Genomic DNA, 14,750 nt, shown 5'->3' on the forward strand with positions numbered 1-14,750 from the left:
ATGCTAAAATTGGCATAGTAATTAACAGATATATTTTCTATCAAAGGACTTTTTTCCCTCAATTGTTAGGATATGGAAATAAGTATATGCAGAATCATACTTGGCATATATGATTTTAAATAATTGGAGTAAATGCATATATCATACATCACAAACCTCTTATTAAGAAAATCAGGTTTCAGTCTTTGGAGTGGCTGATGGTAATGCATGTGAAGGGATCTGTATGTGCACATATATACATTTGCTTTTCAATTTTTTTTTTTAAGATTTTATGTATTTATTCAACAGAGATAGAGACAGCCAGCGAGAGAGGGAACACAAGCAGGGGGAGTGGGAGAGGAAGAAGCAGGCTCATAGCGGAGGAGCCTGATGTGGGGCTTGATCCCGGAACGCCGGGATCACGCCCTGAGCCGAAGGCAGACGCTTAACCGCTGTGCCACCCAGGCGCCCCTTTGCTTTTCAATTTTTAATTTTCTTCTCTGATCTGTATTACTAGGGTCTGACTCCTGCAAACTTCATTTTACAATGCAACATTTTATTCTACAAACTATTATAAGTGATAACTTAAGAAACATACTATGCTTTAATTTATGGACCTACTAAGACTACTCTCTGTCTCATTACTCATTCCCTTTTATTAAGCCTATGTGAGATTTTTTTTTCCTTCTAAGCACAGTGTCTGATTCAGATTGGTGGTTCTGAAGATTTTTCATCGCCATCATCAAGAACTATTAAAATGATTATATTTCCCTTGTTTTCACTCTTTCCACCAAGGATTTTCATTCATGCATTCTAAACACAACGCTCAATTTTTTATAATTGTGTGGCTTTTGCACATGACTTGTATTTACCCTGGTTCTAATTGTATGTTATTTTTATCTTCCCTTACACTGCATGTGTATGCTGCTATAAATAATTTCAAGATTTAATATTTATTTACCATTAATAAAACTATATATCTAATTGCTCTTTTATATTATTAATGTTTTCTTGCTGATCTCTGTCTTGGAGCAAAAACATGTCACACTTTTCTTGCTCAAGATAAGAAGTAGAACTATATTTTATTTGTCCAAAATTATGATTAGATGTCCATCTATGTTTTTCAATATGTTCTTCATATTTGTTGCTAGTATACCTCCCATCATTCTTTCCTCCAGCTGCTTTTTGTACCTTCCCTCTGGACCCTGTAATATACATCTTTTCACAATGGGCCACGCATGTCTTTGTCTTTTCTTCAGTGCTTCTTTCTGCCAGACTCTCCAGAACTTTTGCCATTGACCAATCCAGAAAACCAACTCCGTAATCTCTGGGACTCTGTCCCAGAAGTGATCATAGTATGTTTAATTTGCCAGTTATCTTCTTCTTTAAAAAAAATATGGTAGAAAAAATTATTCTATTTAAAATATGTTTGATGTATCAGGCTTCAATATAAAAATACTGAGTGTTCTTTTTTTTATTTTCAGACTGTTAAACCTGGGGTGCCTTTGTCGCATTCCTGTTAACTGGGTATATTCCTTGAGCGTGCATTCTATTTCGCCGCCTTTAACATACCTTTAGTGTCAAAACAAAATATCATACGATTATTCTTCTTAACTTGTTTTATTTTAAGAAATCTTATAGAAATTCCTGAAGAAACAATACATTACTCAATGAAAATAAAACATAGTGAATGAAATTGACTTCTTGATATCAGGTAAAGTTAGAGTCACATTTATGCTCATACACAAAGATTAGGGGCTTATTCAGAAAGAGATGTCAGAATACTGTCTGATAATTGGAGAAAGTAGTGTAGAATAAATCGGGATTCTGCACTGGATATGTCTCTTTCAAAATGGGTAGATAAACTGTCTAAAAATGACTAAAAGACAACAAGTAAGAAAGGAAAATGCATTTCAGGAAAGGAAACTAGAAATAGGCGTACTATGGTGTATGAAAATACTAGAGAAAATATAACTGATTTTATATTTATTAAGTGTAATACATTCTAAAAAGACAAAGACTATCAGAGAGAGTCAAAGTGCAAACTCCCTGATGTTTATAGCAGTATTATCAATAATAGCCAAATTATGCAAAGAGCCCAAATGTCCATCGACTAATGAATGGATAAAGATGTGAGATATATATATATATATATATATATATATATATATATATATATATATATAATGGGATATTACTCAGCCATAAGAAGGAATGAAATCTTACTATTTACAACAACGTGGATGGAGCTAGAGGGTAGTGTGGTAAGCAAAATAAGCAGTCAGAAAAAGACAAATACCATATGATTTCACTCATATGTGGAATTTAGGAAGCAAAACAAATGAATATAAGGGTAAAAGAAAGAAAAAGAGAGAGAGAGACAGTGTGTGAGAGGCAAACCAAGAAACACTCTCAACTACAGAGAACAAACTGAGGGTTCCTGGAGGGGACGTGAGTGGTGGGTGAGCTAAAAAGGTGATGGGGATGAGGAGGGCACCTGTGATGAGCACTGGGTGGTGTATGTAGGTGATGAATCACTAACCTCTACACCAAAAACCAATATTACACTGTGTGTTAACTAACTGGAATTTAAATAAAAATTTGGAGGAAAAAAATACAAACTCCAGTATATTTTTACATAATCTTTACCAAAATAAAGTGATGTAAAACATTAGGAATGTAACTAAACCAAGGGAGAGCTTGTCCAACCAATGCACAGCAAACCAATAAAAACAGACCCTGAGCCTTTGCAGTGGAGAAAGATAGGCTATTATTTCTTGGAGTGGTGCCACCTAGAACAAGGAGCTAATGCTCTAAAGTCCCGAACACCGTGATGCCTTGCAAGTGAGGGTTTTTGAGGGCAACATTTGTGGCAGTGATCTCCTGAGTAGGTGAATGCATTGACTGGAGGTCCCTGAGGTCATCCTAGCAACTGTTCTGGTGCTGCTTCATCTGGTCCTCTGGAAGTCGCTTCCATTTCAAGAGACTCAGAATCTGAAAATATATCTTTATTCTTTATGTTAGAGTTCATTAGGTGCACCTGAAGATTCTATCCCTAGGGTAATGCTAGTTAACTACTTGTCCTACAGGTTCCTTTGAATGATAAGCATCTTTATCCTTTGAGCTTAGGCCTACGTGTTCCTTGAGTGGTCCCATGCCTGGGGTTCATATAACCTCGTGTTCATTCTTCCATCTGAACTGACAAGATGGACCTCGGCTTTGGGAAGAAGGAACTAATTTTGCAGAACGTTATTTTTACTAGTCCATTTGCCTGAAGCTCACTTCCTCCATATATTTTTGTGGATATCTACTTCATTTCTTTCAGTGTGACCCTATCACTGGAGACTTATCTGAAAAAAATATTATTTTAAGGGAGTAAGTCCAACTGTCTCCAAGCACTCTCTTCTATTTGTATAAATGTCTCCTTCTTTGTTCCAAGAAGAAGAGGGTAACTAAATCTCTAGAAACTTCTGTGAATGGAGAAGGCATAGACTTAAATCTGCATAACAACCAAACCCTTATTTACTGTGATTTTCCTGGTAACTGCTGTGGGAAACAAAGGCAGAAGAAAAATTATTGTATGGTTTTAAGTTGGGAGGGGGTTAGGGACAGCTTAAGCCTCTAAGGAATTTTGGAAGCAAGGTTTTCAGGACCTTGAGGGGGCTAGCAATTATTGGGAAAAGGTCATTTATTACTGCCTAATAAAACCTTAGTCATGAGACCCATCAGATGTAGATCAGTGGGCCATATGCTTGGGCAATGTGTATCTTAGAGGGTACAGATAAAGGAAGTTTCTAAAGGAATTTTATATGTTAAAGTAGACTTACAGGGGACTGGGGGTTGGATTAAAATTGCCTTTTGCCCTTAACAAAGTATCAACATCTAGTCAGCTAAGTTACTAAAGGAATGTCCCTCTGCCTGTTTAATGGACTTGTCAATGGGCTGTAGGTAGTAAGGAAATTTAATAATTTTTCTTCTGCCTTTAACCTCCTATAACTGGCCTCCACCCCCAAAATCTTTTGTCTTTAGCAGGAGATGGTACTTAAGGTGGTGACTTGGGCCACTTGAGGTGCTAATTTTCCTGGTCATCTTGATACCTGAAGCTGGGTTCACTTCTTGGTGGGTGTTGAGCCAAAAGACACAAGGAAGCCAAAGAGTAGAAAGGAAGGGTTTTATCTGCAACAAGTAAAGGAGAACATTGCGAATATTTCCCAGAACAGTGTTTCCTAAAACAACAAAACCTGGGACGTTTTAAGCTAAGGGTGCATGCATATTCAGGAAGGAACTTACACAATGGGGAATTCAGCATAGAATTGGGGAAAAGGTCATCTGAAGGTGATAGAGTCCCGATCCTGGTTGAACAAAGTTCAGGGAGGGCAGACAAGGGTTAGTGTCATCAATTCTCTGGCTTCAATTAGTCCAGTTTTTGAGTGCTCAAAGAGGTTTAAATTCTGCACAAATACCTCAAGAATATTCTTTGGTTAAGAAGTGCTGGTCAGGCATAGATCACAATATGACCAGGGCCTAAAATGATTTTTCTTATGTCAAGAAAGCTTCGTCTTGTTTCTTTATTGGGGGACCCATAACTCTTTCTGCTTATAATTTCCCATGTATACAAGACATATACAGGTTGTTAAACTTTTGTTTTTCTTTTGTTAGTATGTTTTTTATTGTAGGAGGAGGTGGTTGTCTCAACCAAGAATCTAGAAAAGTAGAGGGAAATATTATTTTTCCTTCCCCACAAACATAATACAGGAAATACAATGATAAAACTTAGATAACAATTGATGAATTTGAGAGCAAGAAAAATAGAAAAAGCTTCTTCATTGTCCCAGTAAAAAATTTAGAGCATCACGAAGGAAAATCAAACCATCAGGCTCTTCATTGTGTGGCTTCTAAGGGAAAAGGCAACTATTTTCTCAAACCTAACACAGCTGCAGTTAGTCCTTGAACTTTTGTCTTTGGAAACATGCCAAGCAATCTTCCTTGGAAATTGGTCCACAGGGATGACCATACATCAAATTATCTTAGGTCCCCAGGATATGAGGTGGCCAGGAATGATCAGGATTAAAAGCAGGACTTACTCCGCTCTGCTTATGTTCACTGTAACTTCCTGGTATTCTTCTTAGAAATAATTTCCTGGCAAATTTTCTGTTTGATCAGGACCTGAACAAAATTTCTAGGTTGATAATTTTTTATCTCAGAATAAAACAAAATGAATACACTAAAATTTAAAAAGAATTTATCTAAAAAAAACCAAATATTATATCACAGAAATTTTCGACTCAAATGGTTATCAAATTTGATTTGCGAGCAACCTGAGGTTGACAAGCTACTAGGCAGATAATATTGGAAGGTTTTCTTTCCTCCAACTTTGGTTCACAGTAAGTATTATTCTCTCAAAATTAGAAGTCTGCATACACATGTCATTTAGATCTTACCCCAAATAATGCCAGGATTTGTGAAATCAGAAATATAGACTTAATGGAATCAGGGTCTATAAATAATGAACATATTTTAGAAATTTAATTTTGAATGATCAGGTTAGGACAACTTCATATCTTTTGGAAATTAAAACTAATATGTGGCCTGTAATTTTATTGTATCTTACTAAAGTCTCCTAAATTTGAAATTTGTCATTTGTATTAAATAATATTAAAAAAAAAGGACAGTCAATAATGCACTAGAACTGTTTTTATATCAACATTTGTTATGTATCTAACTTTTTCTTCAGGTTTGCTGAAATTTATTATAAACAGGAATATGTATTATGTGCATGTTTTCTGGAGTCCGTCTATCTTGGTAGAATCACAGTGCCAACACTGAGTAGCACTGACTCTGGATAAGTTACTTAACCTGTGCCCTCTCACTTGTATTAAAAAACGTGGCCAACAGTGGCACCTATGGTATAATGGTCTCAGGAGGACTAAATGCATTAAGAAGTATTTAGAACTGTATCAGTCTCATTTTAATTATTCAGTATGTTACCTTTAATTATACTGTATTCAAATATCAATTTATGCCTATTTTTATATTTGGCAATCAAGTTAATTTTTTTTTCAGTCCTAGTCTTTAAACCACTCATCATCGATTTCTAGAAACACAGTTATAAATATGCCATGTGGTTCATACAAACACAAACCTTTCTGAAGTCATTCCTGCTAAGTGTCAAATTTGATTTCTTCCCAGTTCATGGCAGTTGACACTATGGGTAGGAAGAATGACACACAGGTGCCTGACTTCATCCTTCTGGGATTGACAGATTCTGACGAGATCCAGCTGGTCCTCTTTGTGCTGTTTCTCCTGATATACCTGGTTACTGTGCTGGGCAATGCAGGAATGATCCTGATAATCCGCCTGGATCTCCAGCTGCACACCCCCATGTATTTTTTCCTTAGTCACCTGTCATTTCTTGACCTCAGTTACTCAACTGTCATCATACCTAAAACCTTAGAGAACCTACTGACTTCCACCAAGCATATTTCATATGGGAGCTGCTTCACCCAGATGTACTTTTTCGTCTTCTTGGGGGCCGCGGAATGTTTCCTTCTCTCCTCAATGGCCTATGATCGCTATGTTGCTATCTGCAATCCTCTGCACTACCCCGTGGTTATGTCCACAAGATTCTGCTGTTCCCTCGTCTTTGGGTCCTATGTGATTGGCTTTGCGGACTCCTCTGTCAATGTGCTTTGCATGAGCAGATTGCATTTCTGTGACTCCAATGTAATCCATCACTTTTTCTGTGACACACCCCCAGTTTTAGCCCTGTCTTGCACTGACACACATGACATCGAAATCATGATATTTATTGTTGCTGGTTCCACCCTAATGGTGTCTCTTATCACAATATCTGTGTCCTACGTGTCCATTCTGTCAACTATCCTGAAAATTACTTCTACTTCAGGAAAGCGAAAAGCCTTCTCTACCTGTGCCTCTCATCTCCTGGGTGTCACCATCTTTTATGGCACTATGATTTTTACTTATTTAAAGCCAAGTAGGTCTTACTCCTTGGGAAAGGATCAAGCGGCTTCTGTTTTTTATACTATTGTGATCCCCATGCTGAATCCACTCATTTATAGTCTGAGGAACAAAGAAGTGAAAAATGCTCTCATTAGAGTCATGCAGAGGGCAGAGGGCTCCAGGCAATTGAAATAAGCAATGCTGAACTTTTCAGCTCATCGCTTTTCCTCTTCCTTACAGTGTATTTCCTTCGTCTGCAAAACCAATTGACTCCTTCAATTTGTTTTTATTTCCATCGAACCATTCTTTACTTGACCAAATATGATCTCAGATATTTCCTGGAAGATGTCTTTAGAAATTCCAAGTTATAATAGAAAGCCATGAAGCATAGCTTAAACTATGATCTAAATATATGTGTTTGGGGGCACCTGGCTAGCTTAGTGGGTTAAGCCTTGGACTCGTGGTTTTGGCTCAGGTCATGTTCTCAGTGTCAAGGGATCCAGTCCCTTGTTGGGCTCCATGCTCAGAAGGGGGTCTGCTTGCAATTCTCTCTCTCGTTTCCCTCTGCTCCTCCCCCACCTCTTAAATAAATAAATAAATAAATCTTTAAAAAATAAATATATGTGTTTCTAAGCGCAACTGATATGCAAAATGAGACAATATAGTTGTCTTCTTTTAAACAATATCATACAAATTCCCGTGAATAGTCCAACTTCAGAGAATTTTATTATGGAAAAAAACTCCATTTTGGGCATAATGACAGCAGTTTCAGAAGTTATTTCATTTATTATATGGAGAAAAAATACAGCAGAGTAATTACTAGAGCTTGCTTTGGAATCAAACATTCCAGGATTTAGATTCTAAATCTGCTACCCGTTTAGCTGTATGACCCTTAATAGATCAGCCTCAGTTTCCTCAACTGCACAAGATTAATAATGATTCCAGGGCCATATAACTAATTATAATTCCAGGGCCATATAACTAATTACTAGAGCTTGCTTTGGAATCAAACATTCCAGGATTTAGATTCTAAATCTGCTACCCGTTTAGCTGTATGACCCTTAATAGATCAGCCTCAGTTTCCTCAACTGCACAAGATTAATAATGATTCCAGGGCCATATAACTAATTATAATTCCAGGGCCATATAACTAATTACTAGAGCTTGCTTTGGAATCAAACATTCCAGGATTTAGATTCTAAATCTGCTACCCGTTTAGCTGTATGACCCTTAATAGATCAGCCTCAGTTTCCTCAACTGCACAAGATTAATAATGATTCCAGGGCCATATAACTAATTTATAACTAATTATAAATCAGATAATGGGTGTAAAGCATTCAAGGCAGTTCTAATAAATGCTGGCCAATATCATTAGAAGGCTTACTTTCATGCAATATTTTTTTAAAGATTTTATTTGTTTGACAGAGAGAGAGAAACAGAGAGGAGCACACAAGCAGGGGGAGCAGCAGAGAGAGAGGCAGAAGCAGACTCCCTGCTGAGCAGAGAGCCCAATGCAGGGCTCTATCCCAGGACCTCGGGATCATGACCTGAGCTGAAGGCAGATGCTTAACTGACTGAGCCACCCATTGCCCTTCCTGTCATATTTTCTAATGCACGATGGCTTTTTCTTAAAGAATATTCACTTGTGGGGCACCTGGGTGGCTCAGTTGGTTAAGTGTACAGTCTTGATTTCAGCTCAGGTCATGATCTCAGGGTCGTGGGATGGAGCCACGCATTGGGCTCCACACTCAGTGGGGAGTCTGCTTGAAATTCTCTCTCTTCCTCTCCCTCAGCTCTTCCCCCCACCAAAATAAATAAATACATAAATAAATAATCTTAAAAAAAGAATATTCACTCGTGTTTTATAAGTTACTTTTGGCTAATTTAATTGAAAAACAACTAAGGAAAAAACTCAACACTTCACAATTTTGATTTTAAGATGGTGTCTGTTAACATTGGAGAACAAGCTCACCATGGAAACCATGCAAGAAGGGCATAGAAATGCCTTAGCAGTCAGTAACTGTTTTGTGTGTGTTCCTCTGGGTCTATAGTTAGGTATGCATGTGCATATATTACTTATATAAGCAAAATTTCTGTCATTTTCTATGCACTTTTCTACAGCTTTCTATGTACACTTACGAGTATAACCCTTGATAATGCCTTTGTCACTGAAATATGAGGTGAATGTGTTATGGGTATTTGGGGAAAAAAATCAAGACTGTCATCTTGCACAGCTTTGGATCTGAAATGCAAATGCATCAATACAAAAATCTGTATGCAGTGATATCTCTTTGGTGGCTACCTGATAATTATTTAAAAACCTTACCTTTCTGTGACTTGCCAATAAGCTTCAGTAAACGCTGCTTTTCTGTGTTTTTTTGTTTTTTTTTGTTTTTTTTTTTTTTACATTATTCCTTTCTCCTAATTTTTATAGGTTTGCTATGGTCACTAAAAATAAATGTTGAATTAAATATTTGACTCATTTGTTTTAATTTTCTTTCAACAGAGACAAGTTGTAAAGCCAAGAAATAACAATGAATTCAGAATTTGTAGCAACCTGTAAACTGTAGTCATACTACTGAGATTTCCTTTACCTTTCCTTTTTACCTCTATATAATCCGAATTCGTTTTATTTTTTTAATTTTTTAATGTTTTTTTATTATATTATGTTAGTCACCATACAGTACATCCCTGGTTTCTGATGTAAAGTTCGATGATTCATTAGTTGTGTATAACACCCAGTGCACCATGCAATACGTGCCCTCCTCACTACCCATCACCAGTCTAATTTTCTCTGCTATGTAGAGGTTAAGAATGTATTCTTCCATTTTCCAAGTATTTGATTTTTTTTTGTTTAAACTCTTGTGACTACATAGTTTTCATTTCAAGCAATAATATTATAGAATTTTTATTTCTGAAATGTAATTATAGTTGATTATTTTTCCTAAATACTTTTTAAAGGTTTAAAATAAAGTGCAAAAGTGCAAATTCTCATTTAAAAGTTAAAAGTTAAAAAATTTTTCACCAATTCAAAAGTGTCAACAATTCAAAATTTTAAATATGCATCATTTTCCTCCATTTAATTTACTTTAAAATTTCCATTCTCGTATATCAGTGCCACTTAAGATTATCATGACTTATTTTTGCTTTGATATCTGTATGGTCTAGACTTTTCTTTATTGCTACTGTTATTTGTTTTTGTTTGCAATTACTAATAAGTATATGATAAATATTTATTCCTCAATAATACGCTTTTTTGGCTGATCATTCATCTTGCAGCTGTACTATGTCATTTAATATATTTATAGGTCTTTTCATTTTTCTGGTCTTTTCTATACACTATCTTTTCACCTTGTTTCTGTTGATGTCTACTTTTGTGATTAGGAAATGTATCCAGTTGGTTTGAGTTGGCAAAGATGGCCAAGAGATTCTGTGATTTTGTGGATAGCACTTAAGTTGAATAGATGGTAATTAAATTAAATCAAATTGTAATTAAAGTAGGGCTACCACATCTTATTTATAATATAATTTAGAAAGTGTGTATGTTATTACATATATGTAATATAACCTATGCATTATATAAAAGATTTAGACTGTTTGTCTTTGCCCTCTGAAATTCCTTGTTATATTAGTGCATACCATATTTTATGTAAGATATGCCCGGACATAATTTAAGACATATTCTTCTTGCCATGCCAAATGCTATTTAATACAAATATGATAAAGAAAATAAGAGTAGAATAGAGCATAACAAAAATATGAGAAGCTGTGTCTGCTTCCAAATAATTGATAGATATGGTGATAACATATTTTGTTGAGCATTTACTGTGTGCCAAACAAAGCCAGAGGCATATATACGTGTATATGTTATCATAATTTATCTTCGCAAGATAACTTTCAGGTAGGTACTAGCAATATCCAAATGCTAATCTCACATAATGGAAAGCAATCTTTCTAGTCCTTCAGGCAAAGATTTAAGAGTAATCCACAATTATCTTGTTATGTCACACACCTGACATCCACTCCAACAGCATCCTATGTGGACTCTGAATACAGACTATAGCCAGAGTCTATCTCTCAGCACGTTCTCTGCCACCACACTTGCCCGAGGGACCACACTTTCAAAAGTACTGCCGCAGGCCCCCGGCTTGTTGCTCTGTTTGAATTTAGCTCTCTTGAATCTAATCTCATTGCAAGGGCCAGAGTGGTAAAACAGTAAGTTGGATCATATTGCTTCCACAAATCCTACCAGACCTCTCCTCCCACTAAGAATGAAACCAGAACTTTTACAGGAACCCACTGGTCCAAAATGATGCTGTCTCCACCCCTTACATCTAGTAACTCATTCCTTGTCATTCTGTCCATCATGCTTACTTTATCTCAATAACATGCCCTCCTGGGCACCTGGATGGCTCAGCCCTTTAAGAATCCAACTCAATTTCAGCTCAGGTCTTGATCTCAAGGTTGTGAGATGGAGGCCCACATCAGGGTCTGTGCTCAGCAGAAAGCCGGCTTCTCTCTCTCTCTCTCTGATCCTTTCCCTCTGCCCCTCCACTGCTTGTGCTTGCTTTCTCTCTAACATGAATAAATAAACCTTTTAAATCTTAAAAACAAACAAACAAAAAAAAGGACTCCTAACTCTCTCTGTGCACGTTAGTCTCGGTAGTACCTAGAATTTTCCCTTTTCTTCTCTCTACCCTGCAACTTCCTTTTCATATACAAATGTATGATTTTTTCTTATTCTTTACTTAATAAGAATATCCCTTATCACCTGATTTAAAGTTCTACCTGCTTCTCGCCCTCTTCTATGCTTCATTTGTTTCCCATAACTGTTTCTCTCCAACTAATAAAGATACATATTTGACTTATTTTACACACACACACACACACACACACACACACACACATAGTGTGCATTTTTTTTTAAGTAGGTGCCATGCCCAGTGTGGAGCCCAATATGGGACTTGAACTCATGACTCATGACCCTGAGATCAAGACCTGAGCTGAGATCAAGAGTCAGACGCTTAACCAACGGAGCCACCCAGGCTCCCCCAACTAACATTTTACATATTTATCTTGTGCCTTTTGTTTCTTGCATTCCTCCCCTATTGCCCCTATATCATGAGCCAGGATTTTTACTTACTTCAATGTTGTACCCCATCATCTAGAAAACTGCCTTAATAAATGTATCTGAAGAAAGAATTTTGCAGATAATAAGCCTGGGGCACAAAGAGATTGAGTAACTGGTTCATGGTCACTCCACTTTAAAGAACAAGCCCACATTAGAACTGAGACCATTCAGCTCTAGAACTCACATTCTTCAACATCAGTCCGGGCTGAGAATACAGCTATTATCAGATGTGAAAACAGAGAATTCACCATCATAGTAAAGAAAGCATTAAGTAAAACACCAGCGGCTGCTAAGAGGTAGATGTTTCTGGACTCTAGAGTTGCTGGTGGAAGAAAGCACGATTTTGACAATGCTAACTAAATTTTCTCAAGCATACAGGCACAATCCTACTTACAGAAAGATGATTCTGGAAAAAAAAAAAAAGGAACAATTTATCTGACGATAGAATTGTTCTGGAGAGAAAACCTGTAATCGTCAAGGCACAGGATATGGTGGTATAGCAAAGGGATTCGGAAACAGTGTCTCAGCAAAGAAGAAACAAGTACCCTCGATTAGAACGTAGCAGAGTTTAGCTGGCTAGGTTTGTGGATGGCTCCTAGGCTGCTTCTATGCTGTGGCATTGCTGTTCCAGATCTGGTCCTTTTCAGCATCATTGAAAAGCACTCTGCACATTGCAGTCTGAGAGAAAGGGGAAATTGTCACATTGGGAAAATAATTCCCTGATTTTTGTTCATACAGACTTTTAAGGAGTAATTCAATTTATTTAATAGATATAGGACTATTCAGGTCACCCATTTCCTCTGATGGGAGCATCTTTAAGCAATTGTATATTTCATTTAATTTTCAAAATTATTAACAAAGTGTTGTTTGTAATATTCTATTATTATCCTTTTTTTAAAAATATTTTATTTATTTATTCATTTGAGAGAGAGAGAGAGAGAGAGAGAGAGAGAGCATGAGCAGGGGAGAGAGGGAGAGGGAGAAGCAGACTCCTCCATGAGCAGCGAGCCATATGCGGGGCTAGATCCCAGGAACCTGGGATCAGAACCTGAGTCGAAGGCAGCCGCTTAATTGACTGAGCCACCCAGGCACCCTGTTATTATCCTTTTAATATTTGTGGGGACCAAGTGACATCCCTTTTTTCATTCCTGATTATTGATAATATGTATCGTCTCTCTTTTCAATGGTGACCATGGGAATTATAATACGCGTATTTAATATACCACAGTTGACCTAGAATAACATACGACATAACTTTTAATATCAGAAACTTAGAGCAGTAAAGACCAAATTCTTCATTTTTCTTTCTATTTTTGTCATAAATTCTACTTTCATGGATAATTTAAACCAAAATGCATCAGCATAGCTTTACTTCAGTCATTTACTCTTTAAAGAAATTACAATTAAATATCCAATATTTGTTATATTTATCTTCATTCTAATATTTTTGGTTTTATTAATTTCTTTGTGTAGACACATATTTTCTTCTGTTATACTTCTTTTGGCTGAATAATTGTTGGAACACAAGTTTGCTGGATATAAATTATTTCAGTATGTGTATATTTATTTCCTGAAAAGTCTATTTTGTTTTTATATTTCTAAGATATTTCAAACATTTCTATGGATATTAAATTCTGGATTGGCAGTGACTACCTTTCACTATTTTAAATGTGTTTCTTCATTATATCTGGTGTGAATCATTTCTGATGGCATCCACTGTAATCCTTATATTTTTCTTCTGTATGTGACATGCATTTTCCTCTGAATGCTTTCATAATTTTCTATTTATCTTTATTATTAATCAGCGATACTAGTGAGTCTAGGTGTGTTTTGTTTGTTGTTTGGTTTGCTTTTTGTATTTTTCCTTCCTAGGGTCTACTGACCTTTCAGACTCATGGTTTGATATTTCCTTAATTTTAGAAAAGTCCCTTGGCTGTTATATTTTCAAATATTTCTTATGATTCACTCCTTCTCTATTTTTGTTATGTATATTAGACTGTTTGATATTATGTCACAATTGTTAGATACTTTTATTCTTATTTTTTTCTATAGATTTCATTCTGTTTGCTTAATTTCTATTGTTTATCTATCTTCAAGTTTTCTGATTTTTTTCATCTTTTTTGATTTACTAATGATCCTGTTGAAAGAATTGTTTGTCTCTAATACTGAGAGTGTGTGGGTATGTGTTGAATGCCTAGCATTGGACACTTCTTTAGGGTTTCCATCTATCTGATGAAATATATACTCACATATATATTGTTTACTGTCTCCACTAGATCTTACTTTTTTAAGATGTGTTTGTTTACTTTAGAAAGAGAGAGAGAATGAGCATGGGGAGGGGCAGAAGGAAAGGGAGAGGATCTCAAGGAGACCCTGGGCTGAGCATGGAGCTGGACATGGGGCTGAATCTCACAACCCCGAGATCGTGACCTAGCCTAAATCAAGAATCAGATGCTTAACCAACTGAACCACCCAAGCACCTGTCCACTAGACCTTTTAGCCTAGTAATTAAATCTTTTCAAGACACCTAGAAACACCTGTTTTGGAAAAGTTCCTTTTATTACTATTCTTATGAGCTATTCTTACTATTCATGGCTGCGTACAGCAGAGACTTATAGTGAAGGTAAATTCTCTCTTTCTAGGCTTCTCTTCTTTTCCCAATAGCCCAAACCTGGCTTTA

At 36.3% G+C, this 14,750-nt stretch overlaps 1 protein-coding gene across 1 annotated transcript; it reads left to right on the top strand.

Moving 5' to 3' along the window:
- Nucleotides 1-6,186: 6,186 nt before the first annotated feature.
- On the top strand, nt 6,187-7,134 carry LOC113246552 (olfactory receptor 8H1-like). The gene has a single exon (XM_026487160.4). It carries the CDS (start codon nt 6,187-6,189, stop codon nt 7,132-7,134), a length of 948 nt encoding a protein of 315 aa, XP_026342945.3.
- Nucleotides 7,135-14,750: the final 7,616 nt, after the last annotated feature.

Source organism: Ursus arctos, unplaced genomic scaffold, assembly GCF_023065955.2.
Source record: "Ursus arctos isolate Adak ecotype North America unplaced genomic scaffold, UrsArc2.0 scaffold_23, whole genome shotgun sequence".
NCBI lineage: Eukaryota > Metazoa > Chordata > Mammalia > Carnivora > Ursidae > Ursus > Ursus arctos.